At 40.7% G+C, this 27,832-nt stretch overlaps 1 protein-coding gene across 1 annotated transcript in view; it reads left to right on the top strand.

Annotated features, from left to right (window-relative positions):
• FAT2 (FAT atypical cadherin 2) overlaps positions 1–27,832 on the top strand; it is a 1,015,713-nt gene that overhangs the window by 97,501 nt on the left and 890,380 nt on the right. Inside the window, exon 2 of the mRNA XM_044069413.1 lies at positions 11,696–11,825. Within this exon, the coding sequence (XP_043925348.1) occupies positions 11,823–11,825 (3 nt within the window). The 5' untranslated portion in view covers positions 11,696–11,822. The remainder of the gene's footprint in view (positions 1–11,695; positions 11,826–27,832) is intronic.

Here is a 27,832-nt window from a genome sequence, read left to right as displayed (position 1 = left end):
AGCTGCGGGACTGCACCAGCTGTAAGCGTCATAACTGTGACAATTACCCAGCTAGTGTGCTGCACAGCAGGCACATCAGAAAACACTCCTACTTCTCTGTTAGATGGCAGGAAATCCCTAGCAGCAGCAGAGTCCTCCTGTACAATGCATGCTAACCTGCTAACATTCTCTACCTCGTTTGCCTCCTCTGTACCTGTCAAGCTCTTTGCTCAAAAAGTCTGAGCAAAGGTAAAAATAGTGGGGAGACAAAGCCCCAAAAAATGAAGAATGCTGCTCTTATAAACTTAGAAAATTGCTAGAATAAAATGGTTTGTGTTACCATGCATTTTCTGAAGGACATGAAGTCTGAAACTCAATGTCTTTCATTATTTAATGAATTCATTCCACAATGATTTGCCAGAAAACCACAAATTGTATGAGGAACAGACCAAAAATATGAAGCAAAAAGCTGGAGATTCTACGAAAATCTGGACAGTTGAGAGGTATACATACATATACATACATACATACATACATACATACAAATGTTTCAAGCATGGATATTAATGCCCTTCTAGCTTGCCAATGTACCAAAACACTTGTTCCCATAGTAAATGTCGAGGCTGTTCTTAAAAAATATCTAAACTAGTACTTGCTTTAATGTAATTTGGTAGTCTGTTCCAAGCATCAGCTACTCTGTCAGAGAACCAATTGATACACTTCTCATTCCTATAGAATCTTCTACATAGGTTATCTGATGATTCTCTAGTACTTTTTGATGACCCCAAACATTCCCAGAGGTAGTTGTCCCTAAATGCCCTATATACCTGAATAAGATCTCCTCTTAAATATCTGTAATAGACACTGTACAAGTTCAGATATGTTAGTCTTTCATAATAACTTTACATCCATGGATGCCCTTAGTATATTTCCACTGTACTCTTTCCAGTTTATTCATGCTTGTTTTCCTATAGGGTTTCCATACTGTTATTCCATACTCAAGTTTGGGTCTAATGTAACTAACAAACAATGACTTCATTATGTTTGATTTCCTAGACTTTATAAATCTTTTTATACAACCTATAGTTCAATAACTATCATTAGCCAATTAGTTGATATGATTAGAAAAACTCATAGCTGAAATTAACCCATATACCCAGGTCCTTAAATGAGTCTACAGCTTCAGTCACTGTGTGCTGTATTAAATATTCACCTTTCAGTTTATGACTCCCAAATCTCATATGCTTAATTTTTGATGTATTTATCAACATATTATTCTCCTGTGCCCAAATGGTCAATTTAATCAAATTATTTTACAGACATGCCTTATCTGTAACACTTGTTTACCCAATTTCAAGTCGTCAGCATATAGACTGTACAACACCTCAGATGAAAAAGTAATGTATGACGCCTCATGGCTGTTTTTGTCTTTTGGTACTTGCCATTATTTGTATTACACGGGTTTTAGACTAATTAAATCTGCCATAACTGACAGGTGCTTGTCCTTATTTACACTGTACAGTCCTTGACACTTTTTTGTTAGCTTCTGAATCATTCTAGGAAGTCCATGAAGTGGGTCTAGCTTTTCATGGGGTCTATATCAAAATTCCGAAGAGGTAAAACACAGAACGGGAAAACATCGAACCCAAAATATCGAATGTTGAAAATAGCGAAGCCCCGGAACATCGAAATCTTACCTAGGGCAAGATTTCAGTGGGCCGTTCCATGGCTTCGCTATTTCCTCCACTGTGGTGCGAGAGTTACAGACCTTAGGGTTAGGGTGCAGGTTAAAGTAAGTGGATAGTTAGTAATGTATGTATGGTGCAGTGTAGGGTTGGGTTTTGTTAACTGTATGTGTGTGTATTAATTAGTTTGTTTGTGTATAGAATTCGTGGGGTATGTGTGCGATAGTTATGGACCTTAGGGTTAGGGTGCGGGTTAAGGTAAGTGGATAGTTAGTAATGTATGTGTGGTTTAGTGTGGGGTTGGGTTTTGTTAACTGTATGTCTGTGTGGTTTGTTTATTTTGGTGTGCTTGTGTTGTGTGTATGTTTCTAGGAACAACAAATTTTTTCCCTGGGAAAAAATTCACTATTCTGAGCATTCGATGTTTTCAATATTCGAAATTCCAAGTTCGAACATATGGTGTTTGACATTTTGGAATTTCGAATATATGATATAGACCCTTTTCATGATACTGGTATGGCCATACAATGAGAACATACAAAATGTCAGATACCCACATGCCATATAGGCATGTGCAATGTTCATAGGTTCATAGGTTGTTACTAGACCAATGGCCCTAGGGACCTTACAAGCCTAGCCAAGTTCAACCCTTGTTCCCTTAAGGGTCTAGAGATATGGTCTATGTTATAAGCAGATCTAAATCAGCACTGACTGCCCCTGTCCATGTCTGTGACTGATTTGTGAATCACAGCCATTCAAGCCATTCAAGCAGTGGAGGAGTATGCATCATGCCTTACAAAGTAGGTATAGCTGCTTGGTACAGCAAGTTATGAAGTGCATTCCTGCTTGACATGATAGCGCCCTGTACTGCTGATAGGAAACACAAAGCTACCTGCACCTGCAGAGGAGTTCCATGTATGCATTAGTGCACCAGGTGCTCCCATACACCATTCAAGAAATAGCACAGTAACTGTGCACCCCCAGGATGTACTGCAGTTCACATATTTGAATTCAGGTAGTTCCTGGTAACATTCTTAAGATGAATGCATTTATGATTCTGCATAAACTGCCTTTGAGAATACCAGATCCTGACTACAGAGGTCACCAGCCATTACAAAAGTTAGAAGCATTATGTTGGTAGTAGCAAGCACAGTTATAACAGCTGTTTATTGTTAATGTGGTATCCACAAGTCCAAGTTGAAGAAGTAGCATTTATAAAAGGCATCTCCGGACAAACTCGAGAAGAGAAGAACAAAGTATCCTCCCTCTGAAAATCATAATAATTAGTTTGTCCCAAGATTTGATGCACTGATGTATTTATGTGTTATAAACTTCACTGTATCACCTAGAAATGGATGCTGAAGCAACAGGAATCACAGAAAGGCAGCTTGTCTGGATGGCATAGCTGTTGTGTCATTGTAGTCATTGTTTAGTGTCTAAATTCATTGGGATGTAGAACATTTGTTGTATTCAAAACAATGTAGTGTGGCATAAAAATGTACATATGTGGCTTCTATTCTAGTTTGTCTTTGACCGGAATGGGTAGAGGTGATGAACAGAGCCTTCCTAATCTGTGAAAGTTAATCTTAATAAATCAATAAATCAATAACATTATGGAAGTAGACAAAAATTCCCTACAGTGCTTTTTGTACCTTTTAGTACTTGCCATTAATTGTATTACACTGGTTTTAGACTAATTAAGTCTGCCATAACTGACAGGTGCTTGTCCTTATTTACACTGCACAGCCCTTGACACTTTTTTGTCAATTTCTGAATCAGTCTAGGAAATCTATGAAGCGGGTCTAGCTTTTCAGAACACATAAGATGGACAAAGTCAAATATTGTTCCGTTTTTGCAAAAAGTAATGTGCCAACACCTTGTTGGAGCATATTCCTTGTTTACTTTCATTTTGTAATTTGTGTATCAAAACACCCTTTAAGAGGCTACAGGAATCATGTCTCTTTTGATAGAGAAGTTGAAAATAAAATCAGGGCTGTAGTTTTATAAAATACTATGTAAAACTAGATACCATGTGTACTTATCTTAAGTTAAAACCACTTGCTAATGTTGAGGCAAATAAAGAAATCATTACATCTGAAGACTTTATACCTAAGTCACTGACAATCAAATTGGAAGCCTAATGTTACTTGAGGGGAAAAGAGAGAGAGCAGAAAATAAGTGTCTGCTAGAAGAGAGTAACAACAACCATACAGAATGTTACCTTCATAAAGTTGCAGAAAGTATTATAAGAACTAAGCTCTCACAGGAATGGAGAAAGCAAATTGTGCAAATTGGGATGTCTGCAATGAGGGCACAGAGAATAGGCAAAAGGGGGCTGGGATTTATTGAAGAAAGCTGACAAAGGAACTAAAGTTTAGGGAGTATATAACTAGAGGAGGAAAGGCAATAGAGTGGGATGAAACCAGAAGAAGTTTGGACTGTAGGTTATTGACTGACTCCCTACCAGGAATTGGTATCAGACTATAGGCAAAAATAAAGGGGTAGGGGAGTCCTAAGGGAAAACCTACTCTGGTAGAGTTGTTAGTTGAATCTAGAACAGAAGCTGCTGTGAAAAAGGAAGATAATTAATAGGGCGTATAAAGTATTTCATGATAACTATAAGAATCAATCAGCGGAGGTTAGAAAAGATTGGGAGGGGAAGCTGGAGAAGCAATTTACAAGGGAATGATGGAAGGAACAATGGGAGGACATATTTATGGCACCCAAGTATGCAACAAAGGCCAGAAGGTTCAGGATTTTTGCTTGGCAGTGTTTGTTGCATAGGTATGTTTATACCCCAAGCAGACTTAGAAGAAATTTGCCTCTGGTAGGTAGAAAATTTTGGAGGTGTGATAGGAAGAAAGAGGTAACGGGGAATGTTTTTGGGGAGTGTAATGAGCTGACATATTTTAAAAATTCCCAACATAATACTCTGTCAGGAAATTGGGGGAGCAAATAGCTTTAATTGAGGAAGTAATTCTTTAGAACATCAGGGACACATGACCTGAACTGCCTAGACATAGTAGGGCTTTATTAAGTTTAATTATGTTAGCTGCCAAAGAGTAATTATTTGAAAATGGAAGTCAAAATCTAAACCAAATGTATTTGAAATGCTGAATATTCTAAAAGAGATAAAAGAAATGGAAATAGGATCTTTAAAAAGGCAAAGGAGCAAATTACATAGAAATAAATAAAATTTGTGTAGGAAGAGTGAGTTTCAAAGGAAGGTAAGAATTGAACAATTTATTTAATGTTGGACTAAATAAGAGTTGTAAAGAAAGAAAATGTCCAAAATGTATGCAAATGAGAAAACAATTTATTTTGTTTTCTTTTCTATTAATGTACGAGTGCCTATGTCTTAAGTGATAATTTAATAAAGGTATTACAAAAAATGGCTAATGAGGCAAAGCTGCATGGCACAAGGGATTAAAACCCTGACTTCAATCCCAACAACCCAGGTATGAGACAATTATGAGTAAGAGAGAATGGTTAACTCTGGTTTTCCTTCTGGGGAAGGTCTGGGTTGTCAGAGGAAACCCACACTGAATGTGACTGTTTGCTGATGCTAGAGGTGCAGAGCCCTACAGTTAAGGGGTGCCAAAGAAGTTGGTCATTTCAGCAATTAGTGTTGCTGTGCAGCTGATACCATGCATGTCCTGCATGTCCTGTATGCATGAAAACCAGTGTTGCATGCACTCATTAAGAGTGCTAATATTACTACATGCAAAAACATATTCTACAGCCATGCCAAAGGTCAAATGGTAACTTATTCCTGGCTCTGATTGCCTTGAAAGTAAGATCTGGCTGTCTAAAATGCAGTGCCTATAAAAAAGCAAGACCATACTTACTTGGATGGGAGTAAGACAGACTGGTTAATTGGGGGACCAAACATGCAATGTACTCAGACTGACAGATGATGAAAAAAAGGTTAATCATGAAATCTAATCCCAGAATGATAGCTAACATAAAAATATAGAAAAAAGGAGGCCCCCAAAACAAATCTTGAAGACATTCCACTGACTCTAGCCATATATTTTCACATCACCAGCATTTGTTTCCTGTTTGTAAGTCAGATGTTACTACACGTACTGTATATTTGTGCCAAGGCGTATACCTATTGTATTCCCTTTATATTTTATGAGTGTCCAAAAGTAATTCATTTAAATTGTAGTAATTTGAGCAATGAATGACAAAAAAGGGGTGTTGATGTAAACATTTCAATTGAATGGAAATGAAAAAATGGTAGTCTGTTAGACTTTCATGCACTCCCCCCACACACAAGCAAACATACTTTGTTATTTCTACTTCATGGTTAGTTACTTTTGTCTTGGGATCAGGGTAAAGTGACTCTTATAGCTATAACTCTTATAGCTATAACATTAGTTGTGTACATTTGAACTGTTCTGTGAATATCTACAAATTCATATAAATGCCTCCAATTGAGTCAGTTATGAAGCCAGGCTCAGACAAGTGCAGCTTGATCAACCTGTGTCAGGTGATCACATCTCTGCCATAGACATCATTTACCCACCTTCTTTGTGGCAGTGTGTTAAATAGCACTGTGCATCCACCTCAGACATAACTCAGTGGTAGACTGTGTTATCACTTCCCATTGGCTGAGCACTCACGCTTGTGTACACTTACAGCACAGATAGCACTGAAGAATGTATCAGGATACACCTCAGACTTTGTTCCCTTAATTTCTCCCAAATAATAGTAAGATCTACTTGACTGCAGGTTTCCACCATCTTTCTGGACTCAGCATTATGAGAGGAAAGCTCTGATACCCTTTTTCAGGACAGACTGCACTGTGTTTTTGTTTTTATATTATGAAAGTGAATAAGGAGTGCTTTGCTACCATTGTGGTAGAAAGGAAACAGACTACAAGTGAAATGCCACAGAAGCCATAAGCAGCAGGCAAAGACTAGGAGGTGCACCATGTCTTACATACCAAGTACTTTAACAAGGAGACAATTACGCTAATCCTTCATAACTGCTTCTACCACTGTAAAAGATTCTCAACTCACAGGTCATACTGATCACAGTAAAATGACACTGATAATTATAGCAGATACAAATGCGCAGGAATTACTCTTATCTAAATGACTTGCTGGTTACAAAGGTCCTGCATTACAAAAAAATGGCTAAACCTTCGGCAAACATCAAGAACAGAATCCCCAGCAAACAAGTCATGCTTGACCTAATTACCTTATGCAGCTGGCAACAGAGATCAATGGAGTCCAAGACGGACTCCACACACAGTCATTTGCTACTGTGGACATTATAGTAATGCAAGAGATGATTTGACAGGCCAATAGATGTCTGATATTGCAACTCATTGATTGTAATACCTAACACAGAGTTTTATTCACTACATACAGCGAGTGCCCTTTACAAGCTACAAATTGTATGCTTCTGGCTAAGATGTTTCCAAATAATCCCAATCTCTTTCTCTGTTTTTGTTTTAGTAAGTATGATGAATGAAATGCTGTAAAGTGACATGTTTAGCATAGGGTGCAGCGCCTATCTGATAGACATGATGTTCAGTGTCTTCTACAGCTATACCAAATGTGACCAAGGCTTCCTTAGCACTGATATTCTGGGACCTGTTGTTTTCTTGCTCTTTGTTAATGGCCTATCTACTGATCTTCTACTCTAAAAATGTTCTTCTACTGTAATGACATCCCACGTTTAAATGCTGGGTCGGCAGCAGCAGCCTTACAGATTGAGATATAAAAAAATAAACTTTATGGAAGAATGGTTTGTAGGGAATAAGCTCATTGTTTACCCAAATAAATCACAATAATAACACCTGAGGCTTCTTAAAAGATGACTGTGTAGGTTTAATTAATATCCAAGGCATCTTGGACTATGTCTGGACTAGAACCTGTCCTTTAGATAAAAACACTAAACTTGAACAGAAGAAGAAGAAGGTGTGTACTGAAAAAACAAACAGTTTTTTGAAAGTAAGTACTTTTGCCTCTTACAAAATCACCACTGGACACCAAGAATTTATAAGACTGTTGTTTAGGAAGTTTCAAACATTCTATTTCTAGGTTTCATAAGTAAAGATATGCTGTATTCTGGCTAGCATAAAAGTGAAACCAGAAAAATCTATTGGCATACAGTGCCTTACTAGTGCTGGCTCTGTATTATAGCTGGAATGCCTACCTAATGTAGATGGCTACAAATAACTATCAGTTCATTCCGCTAGTTAACTAGAGGCAACACCAGTACGTGTTAATTTGCAAAACTAATTGACTTCAATTTATTCCAAGAATTATCCTACATTTAGTCTCACAAATATTTAAACTCCTTAACTACAATTACTCCTGTTAGCAAGTAACCGTAAAGTGAAGAGTATGCCTGTCGCCGTCAGCTCACATGCTCAGGGTACTGTCACAATAGTGAGGCCCTCTTTTAGACTCACTACAGTTCAGAAAGCCTTTTGAAAAATATCTCCATCCAGCTGAAATCACCTAGATCCTAAAGTTTGGATAAGTTCTCCAGCTTCCACCTGAATCTAAGAGAATGCCTACAAGCACTAAATACTTGCTAATGTTCCAAACCAGTGCATAAGGTCTAGCACTAATTAACGCTACTTGCATATGTTGGTCTCTGTTTTTCTAGACACTTTACATCCAGGCGGTTTTGCAGGTTATGGATTTTCTGTGTCAAGTAACTGCAAAAAATAAAGGTTGATGTAAAATCTCTGGAAATATGTGATACTCAAAGCATTGTCAAACTCCTATCATCAGAACCTCTAAGTATATAGGCAAACTCTGTAGTAAATCCCTAAGAAAAGATGTAACCATTTGCTAATTTTGCATGTTAAAATACCTGCAAATGTTATCAAAGTCTGGTACATTCCTTCAGCTCTGTATTGAATATCATACTGCATTATCCTGCATTTGTCCATGTATAAAGTGAATGAAAGTTAAACCTGTTGAATTCAATCTCCTAAAACTCTCTGATTACCTATTCTACCAGTGTAGTTCTGCTAGCATTTACAAACTGCCAGCATTTCATTGTTTGTGGACTCTCTCTGTGGTTGTGTGATAGCAATACAGTAAAAGGACAATGTTGCCAATATGGCAGATACGGGGGGGTAGATCCCTGAAAAGAAAACTTGTGGGAGTTGAACCTTTGGCCTGGTTATTTCATCTAGTTTTAAGCTTCATTGAATTAATCTGATGAGATATAGGGAAAGTGCCTGCTTTGTAATCTGCATTTACTTGATTGTAAGTCCATGTTTTCTCTGTGCTTGTTAATATACTGTTAATTTGTATTTACTGTACTGCACACTTATGGCCCACAACATAGTTGGGTAAAAGACCAGTCTGTTTATCCAGTTATGAAAGAATGGCCAAATAAATAAATGCAAAAGAATGAATTAGTAAATAAATAAATTGCTATGTGTGTGTACAAGCAAAGTTGACAGCATGCGTGACCACTTTCCTATGTCCTCCTCGCTAGTTAATTCCAAGGGTCATTCACTTCTGTGTTAATTAAACTAGAGCAATATGCAGTGACCTACCAGTGAACCAACACTTGCCTGATAACAGACTTTAAACAAGCTCCTTTTGAGGATTTTCCAGCATCAAATCAAAAATGGGATGCTTCTTTAATCTTATCTGAATTCTGTCACAAATATTATGCTCTGGAGCAGTGCAGCTTCTTGTCCTCAACCATGGAAAGAAGCTCTGATATTTGACTGACTAGGTGAAATATCATAAACCTTCCCAACATTACTGATACTAATGCATCTCATCACATTTGAAGTAGCAGTCTGGCTGTGGAGAGCTACATTAACAAGCCACAAGGAAGGAAGGAAGTTTTTACAAACAAGGACAGTTCACTTGTGAGAAGCACTAGGTATGTACCAAGTGCCTTTTTACTGATCTATATCTGTGGCATCCATGACGTGCTGCACAGAGAAAACACAGCGAAACAAGGTATTGTGTTGGCTAGACCTCCTTCAGTTATTCACAAAAAAAAGAAGAAATTAAAATCTATTACTATTATTTTTAGTTGCTCTGTATAGTATTAGCACAGAATTAATGACTTACTGATGCCTGCTGTGTATATTGTTACAGTAGTGTATATGTGACTTACTAATAGCCACTGTGAACACTATTAGCCTAGAACTAGTGACTTACTTATAGCCGCTGTGTACATTATTAGCTTAGTACCACTAGTGACTTACTGAGAGTATCGCTGTACATTATTAGCCTAGTACTAATGAATTACTGATAGCCACTTTGTATATTTTTAGCCTATTACAAGTGACTTATTGATAGATACTTTGTACATTATTAGCCTAGTATTAGTGACATACTGATAGCCACTCTGTACATTATTAGCATAATACTAGAAACTTATTAATAGTAACTATGTATATTATTAGCAAAGAATTGGTGACTTACTAATATCTGTTGTGCATATTATTACTGTAGTATTTCTGACTTGCTGGTACTCATTGTGTACAATGTTTGCCTAGTACTAGTAAATTACTGACAGCTGCTGTGTTCATTATTAGCCTAGGGCTAGTGACTTATTGATAGACAAAGTGTTAGCTTAGTACTACTAGGAACTTGGTGATAGCCACTCTTTACATTAATAGCCTATTACTAGTGACTTATTGATAGTCACTCTGTACACTAGTAGTCTAGTACTAGGGCTTTACCCATAGCAGATGTGTGGATTAGTAACTTGCAAGTAATCCACACATTGGCTATTAGTAAGTCACTAGTACTAGGGGTTGAAGGATTGGTGTAACGGTTAAGGTATTTACCACAGACACAAGATAGAATGTTTGATTCTTACCTTTGGAAAGGAAGTTGGCAAGGCTTAAAATAGCCCACAGGGTACAGCTAGCTTAGTACTTACCTGTAACTGTACATTACTGACCTTTTACTAAGGACTTAATGATAGCTACTCTATACTTTATTAGTCTATTAACAGTACCTTACTGATAGCCACTCTGTACATTATTAACCTAGTACTTCTGGCTTACTGGTAACTGTTGTGAATATTATTAGCCCAGTAGTAGAGACCAGTTTGATAGCCTCTGTGTATATTAACTTTGTGTACATTAGCCTGCAAAGACTCAAACATGACTTCTATAAGGATGATGACCTACTTTGTGTTTTAGCACAATTGCCCTGTAATTAACAAGAGTACAAAGTCATGTTACACCAGCGTTTCCTGATTAGTATGTTATAAGCAGTGCTGCCTTAGGACAGTTTCCACATCCATCTCTGTCCTTTTCATCTAACTGCTTTGAAGTTTTACCGAGTTAGTTTGTAGTGCATGACACACCATTCTGCTGCATCATACATGTTTTAACCAGGCACTTGTGCACTTGAAAGGACTGTTCCTCAGTCTTACAGATAGTCGGATAATGCGCATCACTTGTGCTTCTGCATTACCCGGGTGCTGTGATTGTACAGCTTGACCTTTTATTTCAGCAGTGCAGGCCTGCAGGAGTGTTAGATTGCTGTATCTTCAATACTGAATGATTCAGGGAAGACAAAGTGCCCATAATGTCTTTCAAACATCTACGTGATTAACATTAGCTCTGCTGCCATAAAATAATTACAGCCCACACCATGCAAAGTATAAAGGAAAACAGGAAGACAGATGATTCAAATATAGATGCAAGTTATACAGATGTATGGATCATTGTTTGTTATTGAAAATGTAAAGTAATCTTTGATTTGTTCCAACTAATGATAAAGTTGTAGTTTCTCACTCTGGTGTTGAAATGCACAGATCTATAAAGTATTTGTAGAATATGCTTGTTTTTCATTTTGTCCTAATTTGCATAAAGCTTGCAGCACTGGCTCTTTTTACCATTGTATATGTTGGTCAGAAATGCCTCTAAGCCACAGGTCACAGTAAGTCACATTAATGCAGACTGCTGTAGTTTCCTCAGCTGCTCTTTTCTTTAATGTAAAACCAGACTTGTCAGTATGTTGATGCATAAAAATATCTGCTGCCACTAATATCCATTTACTTCTTTTTGGCAGAATAAAATGTTCTTGAAATTATGGGGTATGAATAGTTCTGAGGGCCAACAAATTATATTCTCATAATACGATGGGCAGCAGAGAATGGAAAAGAAGTAACTGTGAAAACACACATCACAATGACTAAATGGTAAGTCTCAATGGTTTATTTAGACACTTAATTTTTTTTTGTTATACAGAGACATTAAAAATAAAATATATAGCATTTAAATGGACACTTTATAAACAAGTAACCTTCAAATATACCCTTAAAAATCAAATGTACTTGTGTTTCATTTGCTATTATTGTTTGATGGTAGCATGAAAAAATCAAGTCATTTTCCAATGTACATAGGATAGAATGCCTTTACTATCTGATATTCTTTAATAATCCTGCACTACCCTGAGAACTGATGTTACATTTTTTTTTATTAGAAAGTATGCCAACTTTTGTATTAACCTTACTGAGAGTAACACTATATGAGAATGATGTGTTATCACTTACTATGTGATACTAATGCGGTCATGTTCTTGAATTTTCTTGTTCATGGTTACATTTTAGCACAAGCATAATGTTCTGTTATAATTCTAATTTTGCTAAGACTTTGATGTACCTTCTCCATAGAATATAGCTTATATCCTTCTATTCCGTGTCAGGCTATTCTTTACGTATGGGTTGTATTCCACCAGTCCACCTGATGTCCGGCCTGTATATAAAAGGTTATTGCCACTGCCAGTATATGGGACGTCACACAAAGTCAATGAGAATATCAGCCGTAAAAGGGACGTCCACATGTACTACCCTCAGAACTTTTTTGCCACCATTTGGAAAGGTTGACTCTTACGTTCGGTCTACTCTTATATCTCATTGGTTCACCTTCCACCTTCGGATAAGTACTCCTTAGGGGATTTATTTTCTTGCTACTGCCTCCTGTTGTTGTTAATGTCATCCAGGAAGGGCAAGTGTAGGTGGCAAAGGCAAATTCCACATAAGGATAGTCACAAGCTTTGCTTGTTCTGTTTAGAGCCTACTCATGACCATCATTCCTATTCGATCTGTCAGGCCGTTGTGCCTAAGATGTTGCGTAGTCATCTGTTGGCTTTAAATCTTTACCTAGAAAATTAGAGACTTAAACGTCTGGCTAGGGATGCAATGGAGGGTTCCAGGAGTCCTTTGGCTGAGCCATCTTTGAAGAGGAATGTTAGCAAAGTTAGGCCGGAATCCTCTTTGGCTGATACTACTCCCTCTGACATGCCTCTTGAGGTTAGTGATAACCCAACGGTGCATTCGAAGGTAGAGTCCACTTCTTCTGTGGGTACCTCAGCGGAAGCCATCAATGGGTTAGATCTTAGCACATCTGAGGCCATGCAGATGTCCAGTTCAGACAACGTGTTATTCTGGAGGGCTCGGGAACTGCTCCTGCCCCTCTGTCTAAAGAAGTCTGGGATGTAAGGCCTTCGTCCGGGCATTCTCCTCATCAAGACAAATCTGTTAAGAAGAAGAAGACAAAACATTCCACCATCCCTTCCACCCCACCATTGAACTGGGATGCCTTTTTGCAGGGTCTCATTAAAGCCTTGATGGCTTTGAGGCCTGCAGCTTCTGCTTCTACTATTCCCTTGCCTGTCTTCTCCTCATCTCCAATGTTGGCATCTGGGCTCAGGCATCTCCTTCTGTGCATGTTGCTGAGTATCAGATTGTGAGGATTCTTCTACAGATGAAGATTCTTTGGCATACTCCACCCGGATTCCTTCTTCTCTGGAATATGCCTCTCCAGAGGAGGAGTCTAATGGGGGAGTTTCCCCTATGGAAGAGCTTTCCTTTGGGGAAACTATTACTAAGATGAGAGAATTCTTTAAATTGGATTCTTCTCAAATTTCAGAGGAGCAAAAAGATACTATGACTCTCTCCAGTTAGAAGCTTGTGCTCCCTCAGCAGTTCCACCACTCCTTCCAACTTTCTTAGATACCTTTGCATCATTCTGTAAAACCCCAGATTCCCAGGCTGCTGCCCCCAAAAGACCTGACAGATTTTATAAGATCGCCGATGACTGTAAATTTCTTTTTAAATGTCCTTCTGCTGACCCTGCTGTGGTCTCCATTACACCTTCTGCAAAGATGATTCCTTCTGACAAAGAAAGCAAGATTTTGTATAGATTGGGGAAGAAGGTCTATACCTCTTCTACCTTGGCAATTAGAGCTATTAATTACCAGTCACATGTCTAGGTATTCTCTGGCCCTGCTTTCTCAGGCTTCCCAGGCTCTCTCTCAATTACCTGATTCAGAGGCTAAATCACAGGTTCTTATTCCTTTGTCTGCTTCCTCCCAGGTAGCCAGACATTCCATCAAATGTAGCTATGATGCAGTGGAGGCATCTTCCTGGGCAGCAGCTTCTGCATCTGTTCTCATTCTTGGTTATGCCTTCAGTCACTTCCTGATGACATAAAGGCCAAATTGCTTTATGCTCCTTTGGGTAACTCTACCCTTTTTGGCACAGCAGCTACAGAACTTTTTAAATCTTTTGAAATAAAAAGGTAAGGCGCTTCTGGATTTGAAACACTTGTTTGTTTTCCTCAGTCCCTAAATTCCATAGGAATTTCCCTGCCAAAACTCCTTTTGTCAGAAGACCTGCTCATTCCTCCACTTCTGTTTCATATGGACATAGGCCAAAGAAGTCTTCCAGGAGACAACCACAATCAAAGTCTGTTACTTCTGCTCCTCAACAGCCCTTTCAGCCCAGACATTTTCTCTGTGATGACCAAGTGCTTCTTCCAAGTCATACTTCTTTATCTCTTCGCCGCTTTCCCTTTCAAACTGGATGGAAATCACTCAGGACTCCTGGGTCATTTCCATCATCCAAAACGGATACTTCATGACTTGGAAGACTCTTCTACCCTTCCAGGGGATACCTCAGCCTCCATCCAGCCAACTTCATCTGTTCCCTTTGTTGCTTGCTCGGCTCTCAGACCAAGTCACCATTGAGGCTGTTCCTGCAGACCAACAGGGAGAGAGGTTTTATTCCAGGATGTTTCTTGTGCCAAGAAAAGATGGCCCTTAGAGGCCTATCCTAGACCTCTCTCTCTTAAACACCTTTCTGGTGGTGCTTTCTTTCTGGATGCTGTCTCTGCAATCTCTTCTTCCCTTGGTCCCTATTCAATCCTTCCTAGCTTCTCTGGATCTCAAGGATGCCTACCTGCATATCCCTATACATCCTCAGTTCAGGAAGTTCTTGTGCTTCTCGATGGGTTCTTTGCACTTTCAGTTCTCTGCCTTGCATTTTGGTCTTTCCACTGCTCCAAGGGTATTCACAAAGTGCCTGCCCCCGGCCATTGTGTACTTAAGGGGAAAAGAGCTTCAGGTTTACCCCTACTTGGATGCCAGCAGCTCAGATCTATTAAAACAACACCTTGGCCTAGCTATTCCTTTTCTGCAGGGCCTAGGATTTTCAATACATTTAAAAAAATCCAGTCTAATCCCTACCCAGGATCTCATTTTCTTGGGGTGCAGGTTGCAAACTGACTTGATGATGTTTTTTGTGCCTTCTGAAAAAGTCCTCTCTCTTAGGGGTTTCATGAATTCCCTTCTGTCTCTTCCTTCCATCATGGCCAGGGAATTTCTGAGACTGCTGGGGATTATGGCTTCCACAATCCCCATGCTGCCCTTTGCAAAATTACACATGAGCAAGTTCCAGTGGTTTCTAAAGACCATTTGGTCCCAGCATGCTCATCCTTTGGATGTCTTGAATCCTCTTCTTCCCCCCTGCTGCTGAAAACAGAGTTGCTTTCATGGATGCAGCAACTCAGTCAGAACCCTGGTCTTCCACTTCAAGTATATCAGCTGGCTCAGCAGCTCTTTCTAGATACCTCAGACTTAGGTTGGGGAGCAACTTTTGCTTCCAGGAAGGTACAGGGTCTTTGGTCCCTTTCTCAACAGAGGGAGCACATCAGCATCAGAGAGATGAGGGCTCTGATTATGGCCTTGCAGACTTTTCATCCTCTATTCTTGCCAGGATGACTCAGGATTCTCATGGACAATACCATAGTCCTTTGGTACATAAACAAGCAGGGGGGCACAAAATCTTACCTTCTTTGTCGATTAGCCATCAAAGCATGGGAATTGGCTATCCAGTACAAAGTCCAAAGTGACACTGCATGCTGTGTACCTCTCCTCTGCTCAGAACACAGTGGCAGACACACTAAGTAGATCCATGACACAATCCCACTGAAAATAAGAGGAAGGAGAATGCATCTCTTGACACAATCACTGTTAGGCAGTATTTGTATTATTTGTTCTAGGACTTTAATATGGGCACAGACATGAGAGTGTACCATTGTGTATCGTGTCTTTTTCTAGAGAAGTAACTCTAGATGTGTGTGTGTGCATCACATACACACAAATATATATATATATATATATATATATATATATATATATATATATATATATATATATATATATATATATGTAGATTTTGTGTGTGTTTCTATATGTATTACAAAGGAATAGAGGAAAGAGATGGATTGTGAGTGGATGATGTAATGCCTTATGTGGTAGACTTTTTTGAGTGAACCTAAACTAAAAGCATTAACATAAAAACATTACACACAAAAACACATTTATTTATTCTTCATACGTGAGGGCAAATTAGTACAGTATAGAGATTTTATGAAGCCAGATTGCTAACAGAATCCTGAAAGGCTTGGCAGCATTAGACATGTGCCTCTGCTTGTTTAAGTACTTGTATAATCTTGGCTCAGTATGCAGGGGAGAATGTCTTTCAGCTTCTCCCGTTAGGATCACCAGTACTCAGATTGATTGGCAGTGAAGTTTTTATGGTGTTGAATTGCCAGCCTGGCTCCCAACCTTCACAGAAAGCACACACACACACACACACACACACACACACACACACACACACACACACACACACACACACACACACACACACACACCTACTGCATGTCTTTAAAACTCATTCGCCCACAGGGAGGACATGCAGACTCTGCACAAAAGGTGCTCCAGCCAAGAATCGAACCAGAGAGCCTCTTGCTGTGAGGTGACAATGCTAACTGCTGCACCACTACAGAGAGTGAATGCAATTTCCTTAGTGTCATAATGAAAGGAAATCCAAAGCTTAAGTACTGTAGTACTGAGTGATGTCTTGCCAGCCCCCCTTGTGTCTTTTGTAATGTTCCAAGTATTCTGGGATCCCTTTTAGGCTTTATACATATATACATGCATACATACATACATACATACATACATACAATATTTCAAGCACGGGCATTAATGCCCTTCTAGCTTGCCAATATACAAAACACTTGTTTCCATAATAAATGTCCTGGCTGTTCTTAAAAATATCTAAACTAGTACTTTCTTTAATGTAATTTGGTAGTCTGTTCTAAGCATCAGCTACTCTGTCAGACAACCAATTAGTACACTTCTCATTCCTATAGAATCTTCTACATAGGTTATCTGATGATTCTCTAGTACATTTTGATAACCCCAAACATTCCCAGAGGTAGTTGTCTCTAAATGCCCTATATACCCGAATAAGATCTACTCTTAAATATCTGTAAGAGACACTGTACAAGTTCAGATATTTTAGTCTTTCATAATAACTTAGATTTTCACATCCATGGATGCCCTTTGTATATTTCCACTGTACTGTTGTTTTTCATTTGACTTTTATCCGGTTAGGGATCGCCACAGCGGAACTCCGTTCTGCTAATGATTGGCAGTTGATTTTTATGGTGCTAAGGTGCCAGCCCGATGCCCAACCTTCAATGAAGGCACATCCATTCACGCATGTCTTTCAAACACCACTCGACCGCAGGTAGGACATGCAGACACCACACAGAAGGCATTCCAGCCAAGAATTGAATGGGAGAACCTCTTGCTGTGAGGCAACAACGCTACTGCTGCACCACCGTGGCTTACTATATTTCCACTGTACTCTTTCCAGTTTATTCATGCATGTTTTCCTATAGGGTTTCCATATTGTTATTCCATACTCAAGTTTGGGTGTAATGTAACTAACAAACAATGACTTCATTATGTTTGATTTCCTAGACTTTATAAATCTTTTTATGCAACCTATAGTTCTGTAACTATCATTAGCCAATTGCTTGATATGAGTAGAAAAAAAACACTCATAGCTGAATCTACCCATATACCCAAATCCTTAAATGAGTTTACAGTTTCAATCACTGTGTGCTGTATTAAATATTAACCTTTCAGTTTATGTCTCCCAAATCTCATATGCTTAGTTTTTGATGTATTTATCAACATATTATTCTCCTGCTCCCAAATGATCAATTTAGTCAAATTATTTTGCAGACATGCCTTGTCTGTAACACTTGTAATCAGTTTACCCAATTTCAGGTCGTCAGCATATAGATTGTAGAACACTTCAGTTCAGATGAAAAAGTAAGGTCTGAAAGATACAATCTAAACAAGTAAGGGCCTAGGACAAAGCCCTGTGGGACACCTTGACTGTAACCAAGGATGTTATGTAGTCCAATCTCGCCTACATTCTTACCCGTGGGTTCGGAGCAGAACCTTGGCTCTGACTCGGCCATACTCTAGCTCAAAGTCTTCAATTGGCTTGTGGCTAAGAGGTATCCCATGCTGCACTGCTCCCTTTCCCCAGATCTCGTTTTCCGCTCGTACAGCTCAGACGTGGTCTCGCTCTTGGACATGGCTAGGTATAACTTTCTTCTACTTATTAGTAGTTTTGTTGCTCCAAAAGCTATTTTCATAGCTAGTCTCTGTTTTTTGATAAAAAAAACTGTTTGTGTAGCCTGTTTGGCTTTTTGTCTTGGTATCCCATTTGCATTTCTTCCCTTCTTACGGGCTAGGCCCATTTCAATTAGAGGACCTAGTACTCCGTTCTAGTTGTGTGTGTCCCAGTTTCCCTGTGTGTGCTTGTTCTGGTGTCACCCCGTCCCTTTGGGCTAGGGCCATTTAACTTAGAGGACCTAGTCCTCCCTTGTTTTGTTTGTCAGGGCCATTTAAGTTAGAGGTCCTTTCTTCCCTGTGGTGTTTATTGTTCTATGACCATTTAATTTAGAGGCATAGTTCCCGTGTTTTTCTGTTGTTGGTGTCGGGTTTTTCTTCTGATATTGTGTGCAGTGTCATACCAATATGTCTAAGGTTACAAAAGAACACAAGCCTTCGGGCTTCAAAAAATGTGATGTGTGGATATAAAATGTCTATTACTGATGGGCACTCTGTGTGTGTATATTGCTTGGGGACTGTCCACCTTCAAGAATTCTGTGTGTTCTGTCACGCCTTTAGCCCATGCATTCTTCAAGAGAGGAAGAACAAACTGATTCTAAAGGGATTACTGAAACCCTCCTTCGAAGAAGACTTGGAGAGGGCTTCCAGTTCTAAGTTCTCTCCCTCTAAAGAAGACAAGACCTCTAAATCAAAAAACCGCTGTCTGGCACCGTTAGTTTTATCAGAGCTGCCAGAGAAAGTTGCCAAGATTACTTCAGCATCCTTGGCTCCATTGGCTTCGGGGCCGCAGGAAGTGGGTGAATTGACCAAGTCAACATCGGCTCCCAGTCTCTCGGAGCCGGTGACGGAGATACTTGTTTGGATCCGGTCTCCACTTTCTAGACCGGTTTCTCCTTCTCATAAGTCTCCTTCTGTAGGGAGGTCCAGATCTCTGACCTTATCCTTTAAGTCCTCCAGGACTCTCTTGGATGATGATGTGGATAGAGTGGTACAGAGACTGCTCCAATCACTGGTGTTGGCCAAAATGTTTTCGGCTCCAGCCCAATCGGCCCCAGAGTCTGTCACCATCCATTCTCGTATGTTCCTCCTACACGCCTTTCTCGGCCTTCGGAGCCAGAGTTGTCGGTTCCGTCTTATGCCTTTTCATCGGCTCCAGTAGCCCATCCTGGCATCTCAGTTCTGATCTCCGCTCCAACCCCTTCGGCTCCATCCTTGGGGTCCAGGGCTCATAGTTCCTCGGTCGGACCCGAGGGAGAGATCTTGGGTGGATCTTCTTCGGCTCCGTGCCTTCCGCTCAGTGCTTCAGCATGGGTGAGCTTGGGCCGTGCCTCGGCTTCGGACCTTATCCCTTCCACCCATTGTTGGTCATTTTTCGGAGCCAGGGGGATCAGCTTTCGTGGTCATGCAGAGCATGCTAGCCAGGTCCTCAGCTGCATCTGATGGCACCGACAGTCTACCCCTCCAGCACCAGTATCAGTTTCTTATCAACCTCTGTCCTTTCTGAGGTCTCCCCAGAGTGTTTGCCTGAGGAACCCCCCAGAAAAAGAGTGTGCAAGAGGATGAGTCTATCACTTTGGACACCGACCTTGAGGTTTCAGAGGGGTCCCCCAAGTCATCCTCTGAAGATATCTCTTTCTGAGATATCCTGGAGATCTTGAAGCAGAGAGGTGACTGGCCCTCCAAATCTCCCTCTGAGGAGGAGGAGTCAGTGTTCCTGAAGACCTTTGGGTCTCAACCCTCCGCCTCTTGGGTTTCTCCCCCATTCGATGAACTCCTGGATATTGTTTGTCGAAGGGTGTGGGAAACCCCTGACACTGTGGAACCAGTCCCCAGGAGACCCAACAAGTTTCTGTCTGTGCCCGCTGACAAGGAATTTCTCACAAAGGGCATTCCATAGATGCCATGTTGGTGGCAGCGGCCACCAAGAAGGAACTAGCTGAGACTTCATCTACCGTCCATCCCCCTAACAAGGAATCAAGAACCATGGACCAGTATGGGAAGCATATGTTTTCTTTAGTGGTCTTTAGTCTGGGGTCACTGAACTAATTTGTCACATTTTACACAGCTCTAAAGAGAACTCCTAAAAGAGCTTGGAGAGTCTCTGCAGGGTAACATTTCTGATGCAGTGGCTCAGAAGGTGAGTGCCCAGATATCTAATTCCTTTACTAACTCCTCCATGAGGCTGATCTTGCATGCAGCTGATGGAGCAAGTAGGGCAGCGAGTTCAGGAGTCTCTCTTAGGAGGCACTCCTGGATGCACCTGTGTAATTTCACTGAGACCTTCAAGTCTACATTCACCAATGCCCCATTTGATGTTTCATCATTGTTCAGAACTAAGGTGAAGGATACTATCACTAGGTGCGAGCAGGAAGGAAAAACCCTGTCTGCCGTGGGAGTCCGTTTTTCCATGCCTTCTAGACCTTATCCCAAGGGCCAGAAGGGTGGGAAAGTATGGTTCAGAAAGCCGCAGAGGTTTTTTCAAGATGCACAAAGTGATTCCCCCTCCAGAGGCAGGGGAGGGGAATGTTAACTCAGGTAGATACCGCCCTAGAGGCAGAGGAGGACCGCGTAACCAGGGGGATCACGATTCCTTTTGCAGTTCCTCCTACCAGCGCTCCTGATGGGAGGCCCGACTGTGCTTCCCCAGAGCCAGTCAGGGGTCACATTTCGCTATACCCAGAAGCCTGGCAAGGCATCACCCAGGACGAGTGGGCATTAAAGATAATTTCCGGAGGATATCATATTCCCTTCTCTTCTCATCCCCCACCAACCAAGAGAATCCCAGATGCTCCACCCAGTCAAAGGGATTCCGCAGCTTCAGAAGTTCAAAAGCTGCTAGCAAAAGGAGCCATCCAGCATGTCCCCTCAGACCAGCTCGGATTAGGGACTTACTCAAGATTCTTTTTGGTGCAGAAAAGAACAGGGGACCTGAGACCCATCTTGGATCTCAGCTGCTTGAACCTCCATGTAAAAAAGTCCAAGTTCCGAATGGTCACTTTACAGTCTATTCTCCCATTGTTGGGGAAAGAAGTATGGATGTGCTCCATTGACCTCAAGGATGCTTACTAACATATAAAGATGGACAGGGCATCCAGAAGTCATTTACGCTTCCAGCAGGGAGCCAGTCATTTTCAGTTTCGAGCCCTGCCGTTTGGTCTCACCACAGCCCCCAGGGTGTTCACCAAATATATGGCAGTGGTGACAGCTCACTTGAGACGTCAGGGATTCCAATTGTTTCCATACCTAGATGACTGGCTCCTGTTTACCACCACCAGGCATCTACTGCTACAGACCAGGGATGCCACCATTGCGCTGTGTCAACGATTGGGTATCACACTAAACTGGGAAAAGTCTGCCTTGTTGCCCTCGCAGCGTGTCACCTTTATAGGTGCTGAGTTGGACACCGTGCTCATGAGTGCTTTCTTACCACAAGAAAGAATTCAGGTTTTGCAACAACAGGTCTACGCGTTGCTTCCACTGAGAAGGGTAAAGGCAAAAATGGTTCTCAAATTGTTAGGGACAATGGCTGCCACAATTATTCTAGTCCCTCTTGCAAGACTACACATGAGGCTCCTTCAGTGGCTGCTCTTTGCTCAGTGGTCCCTACAACTCCTTCCGCTTTCCCATCTTATTATGATTACAGACAAGTGCAAGCAGGATCTATGCTGGTGGCTTCAGACCAGCAATCTCAATGTGGGAAAGACTTTTGTTCCACCTCCTCCAGTTGCCACGGTGACCACGGATGCCTCCCAGATTGGGTGGGTGGGGACATTATCTCGGCAGGACAGTCCAAGGCACATGGTAAGAGCATGAGATACATTTGCATATCAATGTCTTGGAGATGAGGGCAGTGCTATTAGTGTTACCAGCACTCCAGAGCTTTCTTCCTCTCGGAACGATTGCAATCCACTTGGACAACATGTCGTTGGTATGGTATCTGAACAAACAGGGGGGAACCAAGTCGTACCCCCTTTGCAGAGAGGCTATTTGAGTGTGGCAGTGGGCAGTGTCTTCCCAATGCTTTCTTGTGGCAACACACATGCTGGGGAAGTCCAGCGTGAGCTATTCTGATGCCTCACGAGTGGTCCCTGAGCAAGCAGGTTGCGGAGCAGATTTTCTGCAGATGGGGTCAGCCTTGCTGTGATCTATTTGTCAGTCTCCTCAATACCAAGTTCAGCAGCTACTTCACCCTCATCCCCCCTCAGGGGGAGATAACCAGGGATGCTGTAGCTCACGATTGGCCCTCCGGTCTACTTTATGCCTTCCCACCTGTACCTCTAATAGCAAAGATTATTCAGAAAACCCAATTCTTGGGAAGCAGAATGATTCTGATTGCTCCACATTTTTTTCATCAAATTTGGTTCCCCTTTCTCCATCCCTCTCTCATGGATGACCCCTGGATTCTGGACCCACAGCCAGACCTATTGACTCAATATGTCAGGGCAGTTCCATCCCTCTCTTCAGACCCTCCGGTTGACAGCTTGGCTACTCCAGTTCCATCACTAGTCAGGTTTCATCATTTTCCTCCGGAAGTAGTTCATATTCTGTTTTCTTCTTCCCATAAGCCCTCGACTAGGAAGATTTATTCCAGTAAATGGAAAAGATTCTACATCTGGGCTCATGAAAGGGAGATTGACCCTTACACTGCACAAATTTTATCAGTTCTGGAATTTGTCTCCATGCTTTTCAGTCAGGGGTCAGCTGCCGCAACCATTAAAGTTCAGTTAGCGGCTATCGCCACCTTTCATGTCGCTAATGAACCCAGTCTAATGGTGCATAGACTTTGTAAGGCATTTTTAAAGGGCACTATGATGCTTCTGTCCCCAGTCTTTGATCCCATAATGCCATGGGACCTCACTTTTGTGCTACAGTGTCTCACTTCGTCTCCCTTTGAGCCTGCAGCTACTTGTGACTTGAAATATTTGTCATGGAAGACAATCTTTTTGGTAGCCATCACTTCAGCTAGGTGAGTCTCTGAGCTCCAAGCTTTGTCAGTTAGACCTCCTTACTTGGTATTTCACAAGGATAGGATTTCCCTCAGACCAAATGCTTCCTTTATGCCAAAGGTTGCTTCGGTTATTAACCTCAACCAGTCTATTGAGCTGCCTGTGTTTTTCCCAGAATTTTCTAATAAGGCAGAATTCAAATTCCACCAGCTAGATGTTCATAGACAATTGTGTTTCTATTTACATAGAACGAAGGATCTTAGGAAATCAGATCAGCTATTTATCTCATTTTCAGACAATAGGTTTGGGTCTCCTGTCTCTAAAGTAACCTTATCCAGATGGATCTCTAGTTGTATTTCCTTCACTTATGCCTCAAGCGGTAAGGAATTACCTTTTAAGGTGAAGGCTCATTCTACATGATCAATGTCTACCTCTACGGCATTTCAGGCCAGGATGTGTATGGATAATATTTGTGTTGCGGCTACATGGGCATCTCCTCACACCTTTATTACTCACTACAAATTGGATTTGGTATCCAGAGGCAGATCTTCCTTTGGTTCCACAGTGCTCAGGAGTATTTTCCACTGAGCCGCCCAGGGTTCAGGTGCTGGGGACACTGTCCCACAGGTAAGAATGTAGGCGAGATTGGACTACATAACATCAAGAAGTTATGTACTCACCATAATGTTCGATGTATGTAGTCCATCTCGCCTCACATTCTTACTTACTCTACCGCCTTCCCCCTTCTGGAGGGCTTAGAGGTTAGTTTTGGTTTCAGTACTCCTTTTGTTGTTGGGCTGTTTCTTCCTCTCTATGTGTTGTGTGTGTAGCGTGTGAATGCCTGAGCTTGCAGCAAACAAGATCTGGGGAAAGGGAGCAATGCAGCATGGGATACCTCTTAGCTACGAGCCAGTTGAAGACTTTGAGCTTCGAGGTTCGGCTCCGAACCCACGGGTAAGAATGTGAGGTGAGATAGACTACATACATCGAATGTTATGGTGAGTACATAACTTCTTGATTTCACCTGTCCAGTTGGTGTGTGATACTTGCCATGTCCTATTTGTAAGCCATGTAGCTATCCATCTTATCAACAGTACATCAATACCTAGGTGTACTAATTTATTGATCAATATTTTGTATATGACCCTGTCAAATGCTGAAGTTAAATCTATATAAATCTCATCACAGCACAATGTTTCATCCATAGCTGTTATTATATTGTTATAAAACATCATGTTACAGGTGGTAATAGATCTATTTTCAACATATGTATGCTGATATATGGTTTCAAGTCTCAGCCTATCCAGTTCTGACAATAACTTATCCAGTATTACCTTCTCCATTATTTTTCCACAACATGAAAGTAGACTTAAGGGTCTATATAATTATGGGTTTGTCCTACTCCCCTTTCCTTTAAAGACAGGATGAGCTTGTTTATAAGGTGTCTGTAAGGTTGAAAAATGAGTCTGTAAAGAGATGCAATGCATAACCCATGAGCTCCTGCTAACAAATTGGCCAGTGAAGTGATGCCTAGGCAATCTATTAGCATGCAAGCTTGCCTGTGATAATGGCTGTTATGGCTACCAGTGTTATACAGAAAATAGCCAGTCTTAGAGAATCCGATTTTTTCAAAGAAAAGACAATTGAATTGTACCACTTTTTTACAAGATTTGTAATGGGATAATATTGACAACATAGCTCTCCACTGTCCCTGATTCTGCCTCCTATTTTTGCCCTAGTTTTCTGGTGAATCTGAGACTTGCAGTCAGTCAGCAATGACAGGCATTAAATATACATGATGATGCAAAACCTGCTATTCAGATAATGTTTAAGTAAATTACAGTAATATTTAAAAACTGTTACTGATTTTGACCTTTGTCTCCCCTTCCACCCACATATTATTCTTCACTTCGCCCCTGATTCTTAAGCAAAGAAGTTGAGTTATGACTAAGAATCTTTGTTTTACTGTAATGAATAATCAGGTCTCCAATCAAAACCACATTTTTATATGTTTGAGGAACTGCTGTCAAGTAATTCACCTCAAAACCACAGCAAAATGAAGCTCAAGAGGTGACTCGATATCAGTTAGAACATAAAAATACTTGGCCTTTAGTGGACACACATATTAGCTCTTTGTACTACACAGAGCTTTACCTGCTTGATAGGCTACAGGTTACAGAAAGAGAGAAAAGTTTTGAAGTGCAATGTGTGTTACAGCTTTAATGAAAGGTGTAATATGTTTTGTGCTGCCACACAAGTCTTTGTAGTACGCTGAATTTTAGCTGATCCAGTTTACAAGATGAAGAGAAAAACATGAAAAAAGAATGAAGGAAAGAAAGAAAAAGCAAAAGGAAAGAAGAGCAGGAGCACAAACTGGTTTACATCTATGAGAAAATTACCGCTTTGTGTCGCCTAACAGACAGCAGGCAGAAGCAGCACCTCGGCTCCTGCAACAGTTTTAAAAGCTGTAATTCACTTCTCATTGCTACACACAAAAAAGAAGCACAAAGAGTATCACCACGATTTAGCTTCAGTTGGTCAACTTACATGAGTGTTGACATCCTGAGGATAAACCACTATTACGAAACGTAAATGTTTGCTTCCTATTAAACATGCACCAAGGTTGCTTCTCAGTGCATGCAAATTTTACTTAAAAAAACATAAACAACATCCTGCATGTGAGGGGGCTGCAGCCTTCAAACTCCTAACTCTCGAAGAGATAGCCAGGGAATTGTTATGGCTAGGCTTGTATAGGCCCTAGGGCTGATAGCCTAGTACCAACCTAAGAACCTATGAACCTATGAACTAATTTTATGTAATAACTACAAGATAACACAATCCCCGAGGAGAGGGAATATTCCCTTACCAAACATACCTTTTGACTGACTGTATAGTTGACCAAATGCTGTCGATTAAACAGATGTCAACCAAACTCCGTGTCATCCAAACCAATGTAACTCATTACAACCTGTAAAACTGTTTTACCTTTTGTCACTGTTCTGTGGTAGCTGTTGTATATGCCCAAGCATGAAACAAGAGCATAACAAAAAATAGAAAGGTTCTTAACAAACTTTGTCCTTTTACTGACAGTACATCCATACAGTATGTTTGTAGTAAAACTCTTTCACTTTGTTTCTTTGTGCAAATAGTTATAAAGGCAATGCGACTGTGTAAGTCTTGAATGACACTAGAACTGGGACTTTTACCAGTTTGCACACCTGTGTACAATGTAGCAATGTTTCCTGAATGTATGAGCAGTTGATATAATGTCAGCAAGCCAGAAAATGTGACCACAGTGTTACAAGCAAACAAAACAAACAAACAAAAGATTGAGAAAGGTTATTCACCTATTGCAAGCTGGATACACAGTCAACATAAAAAAAAAAAGGTGATACCATCCCAAAGGATAACTTTCTCTGGTGCAGAAAGAACTGACATCAAACCAAATGGCATTCCTCACAGCAGAAAAGCAGAAGCACCTACCAATCTAAGACTGGCTGAGTATGATGTACCCACTCCCCTCGGAACACGCCCTAGCTCTGCCTTTACTGCTAACACAGAACAACTTCAAATCTCAACATCAAACTGCAAAAAGCTACTGCAACAAGCATTAAGACAAATAAATAAGAAAATATCTCAATTTATCTCAGATTATTAAGAAGGCTTAAGAGACCCACTCCTCAACTCCATTCAGCAATTCAGCAAAGAACAAAAATTGAAAATGCAGCAAAAAGGAGGCAATGAATCAAAAAAAAAACATAGCTAACATCCTGAATATCTAGAAGAGCTTATCCACAATGGCCTGTCCTACTCCTCCATTAAGATTCATGCATCAAGAATTAAGCATCTCAGGAACATGGATCCTCCAACTTTTCTCCATCCATCCTCCAGCAGTTTCTAGGCTCGCAGGAAAAAAAATGTAAAACCACAAAGGAAAAGCCACCTGCCTACATGGACTTGAACTTTTGTGTTAGAAAAATTGACCTTCCCCTTTTGAACCAGCAGCAACAGCAGAATTACAGTACTTTTTTGGAACCCCCTCTCTTGCTGCCTTATGTCACCCACATATTTATGCACAGGTAGTAGTGTAGTGGGGGGGGCATCTGCACCTGTGGGTGCTTCTTCAGCATCTGGTCTCCCTAGCTGCTCCTGTGTTAGACAGTTTTAGGCTGGTATTCATAGTCTGGGGTGTCACATGTTTGTAGCAGTAATACATGAAGAGCGGCATTACCTGTATATGCAAATCAAGGACTTTCTGGATGAATACATAAATGCAGAGGTTTTTATAAGCATGCCTCCTTATCACAAAAGTGTAATTTGCTTAAGCAATAAGTGATAGGGAGAAACAGATATGCAGAGAAGGGGCATTACACATTTGTGTTTCAGTAGGACTCATAGACATGAATTCATAAGGAGGTAATTTCATGCCAAAAGTGTAAATGACCCTGAACTTATGCCAATAAGCAGCAAT

This window comes from Protopterus annectens, chromosome 4.part0 (genome assembly GCF_019279795.1).
Source record: "Protopterus annectens isolate FY-2018-M chromosome 4.part0, PAN1.0, whole genome shotgun sequence".
In the NCBI taxonomy this organism is placed as follows: domain Eukaryota; kingdom Metazoa; phylum Chordata; order Ceratodontiformes; family Protopteridae; genus Protopterus; species Protopterus annectens.
The sequence above is the reverse complement of the archived record's forward strand: the minus strand, read 5'-3'. Positions and strand labels throughout refer to the sequence as shown.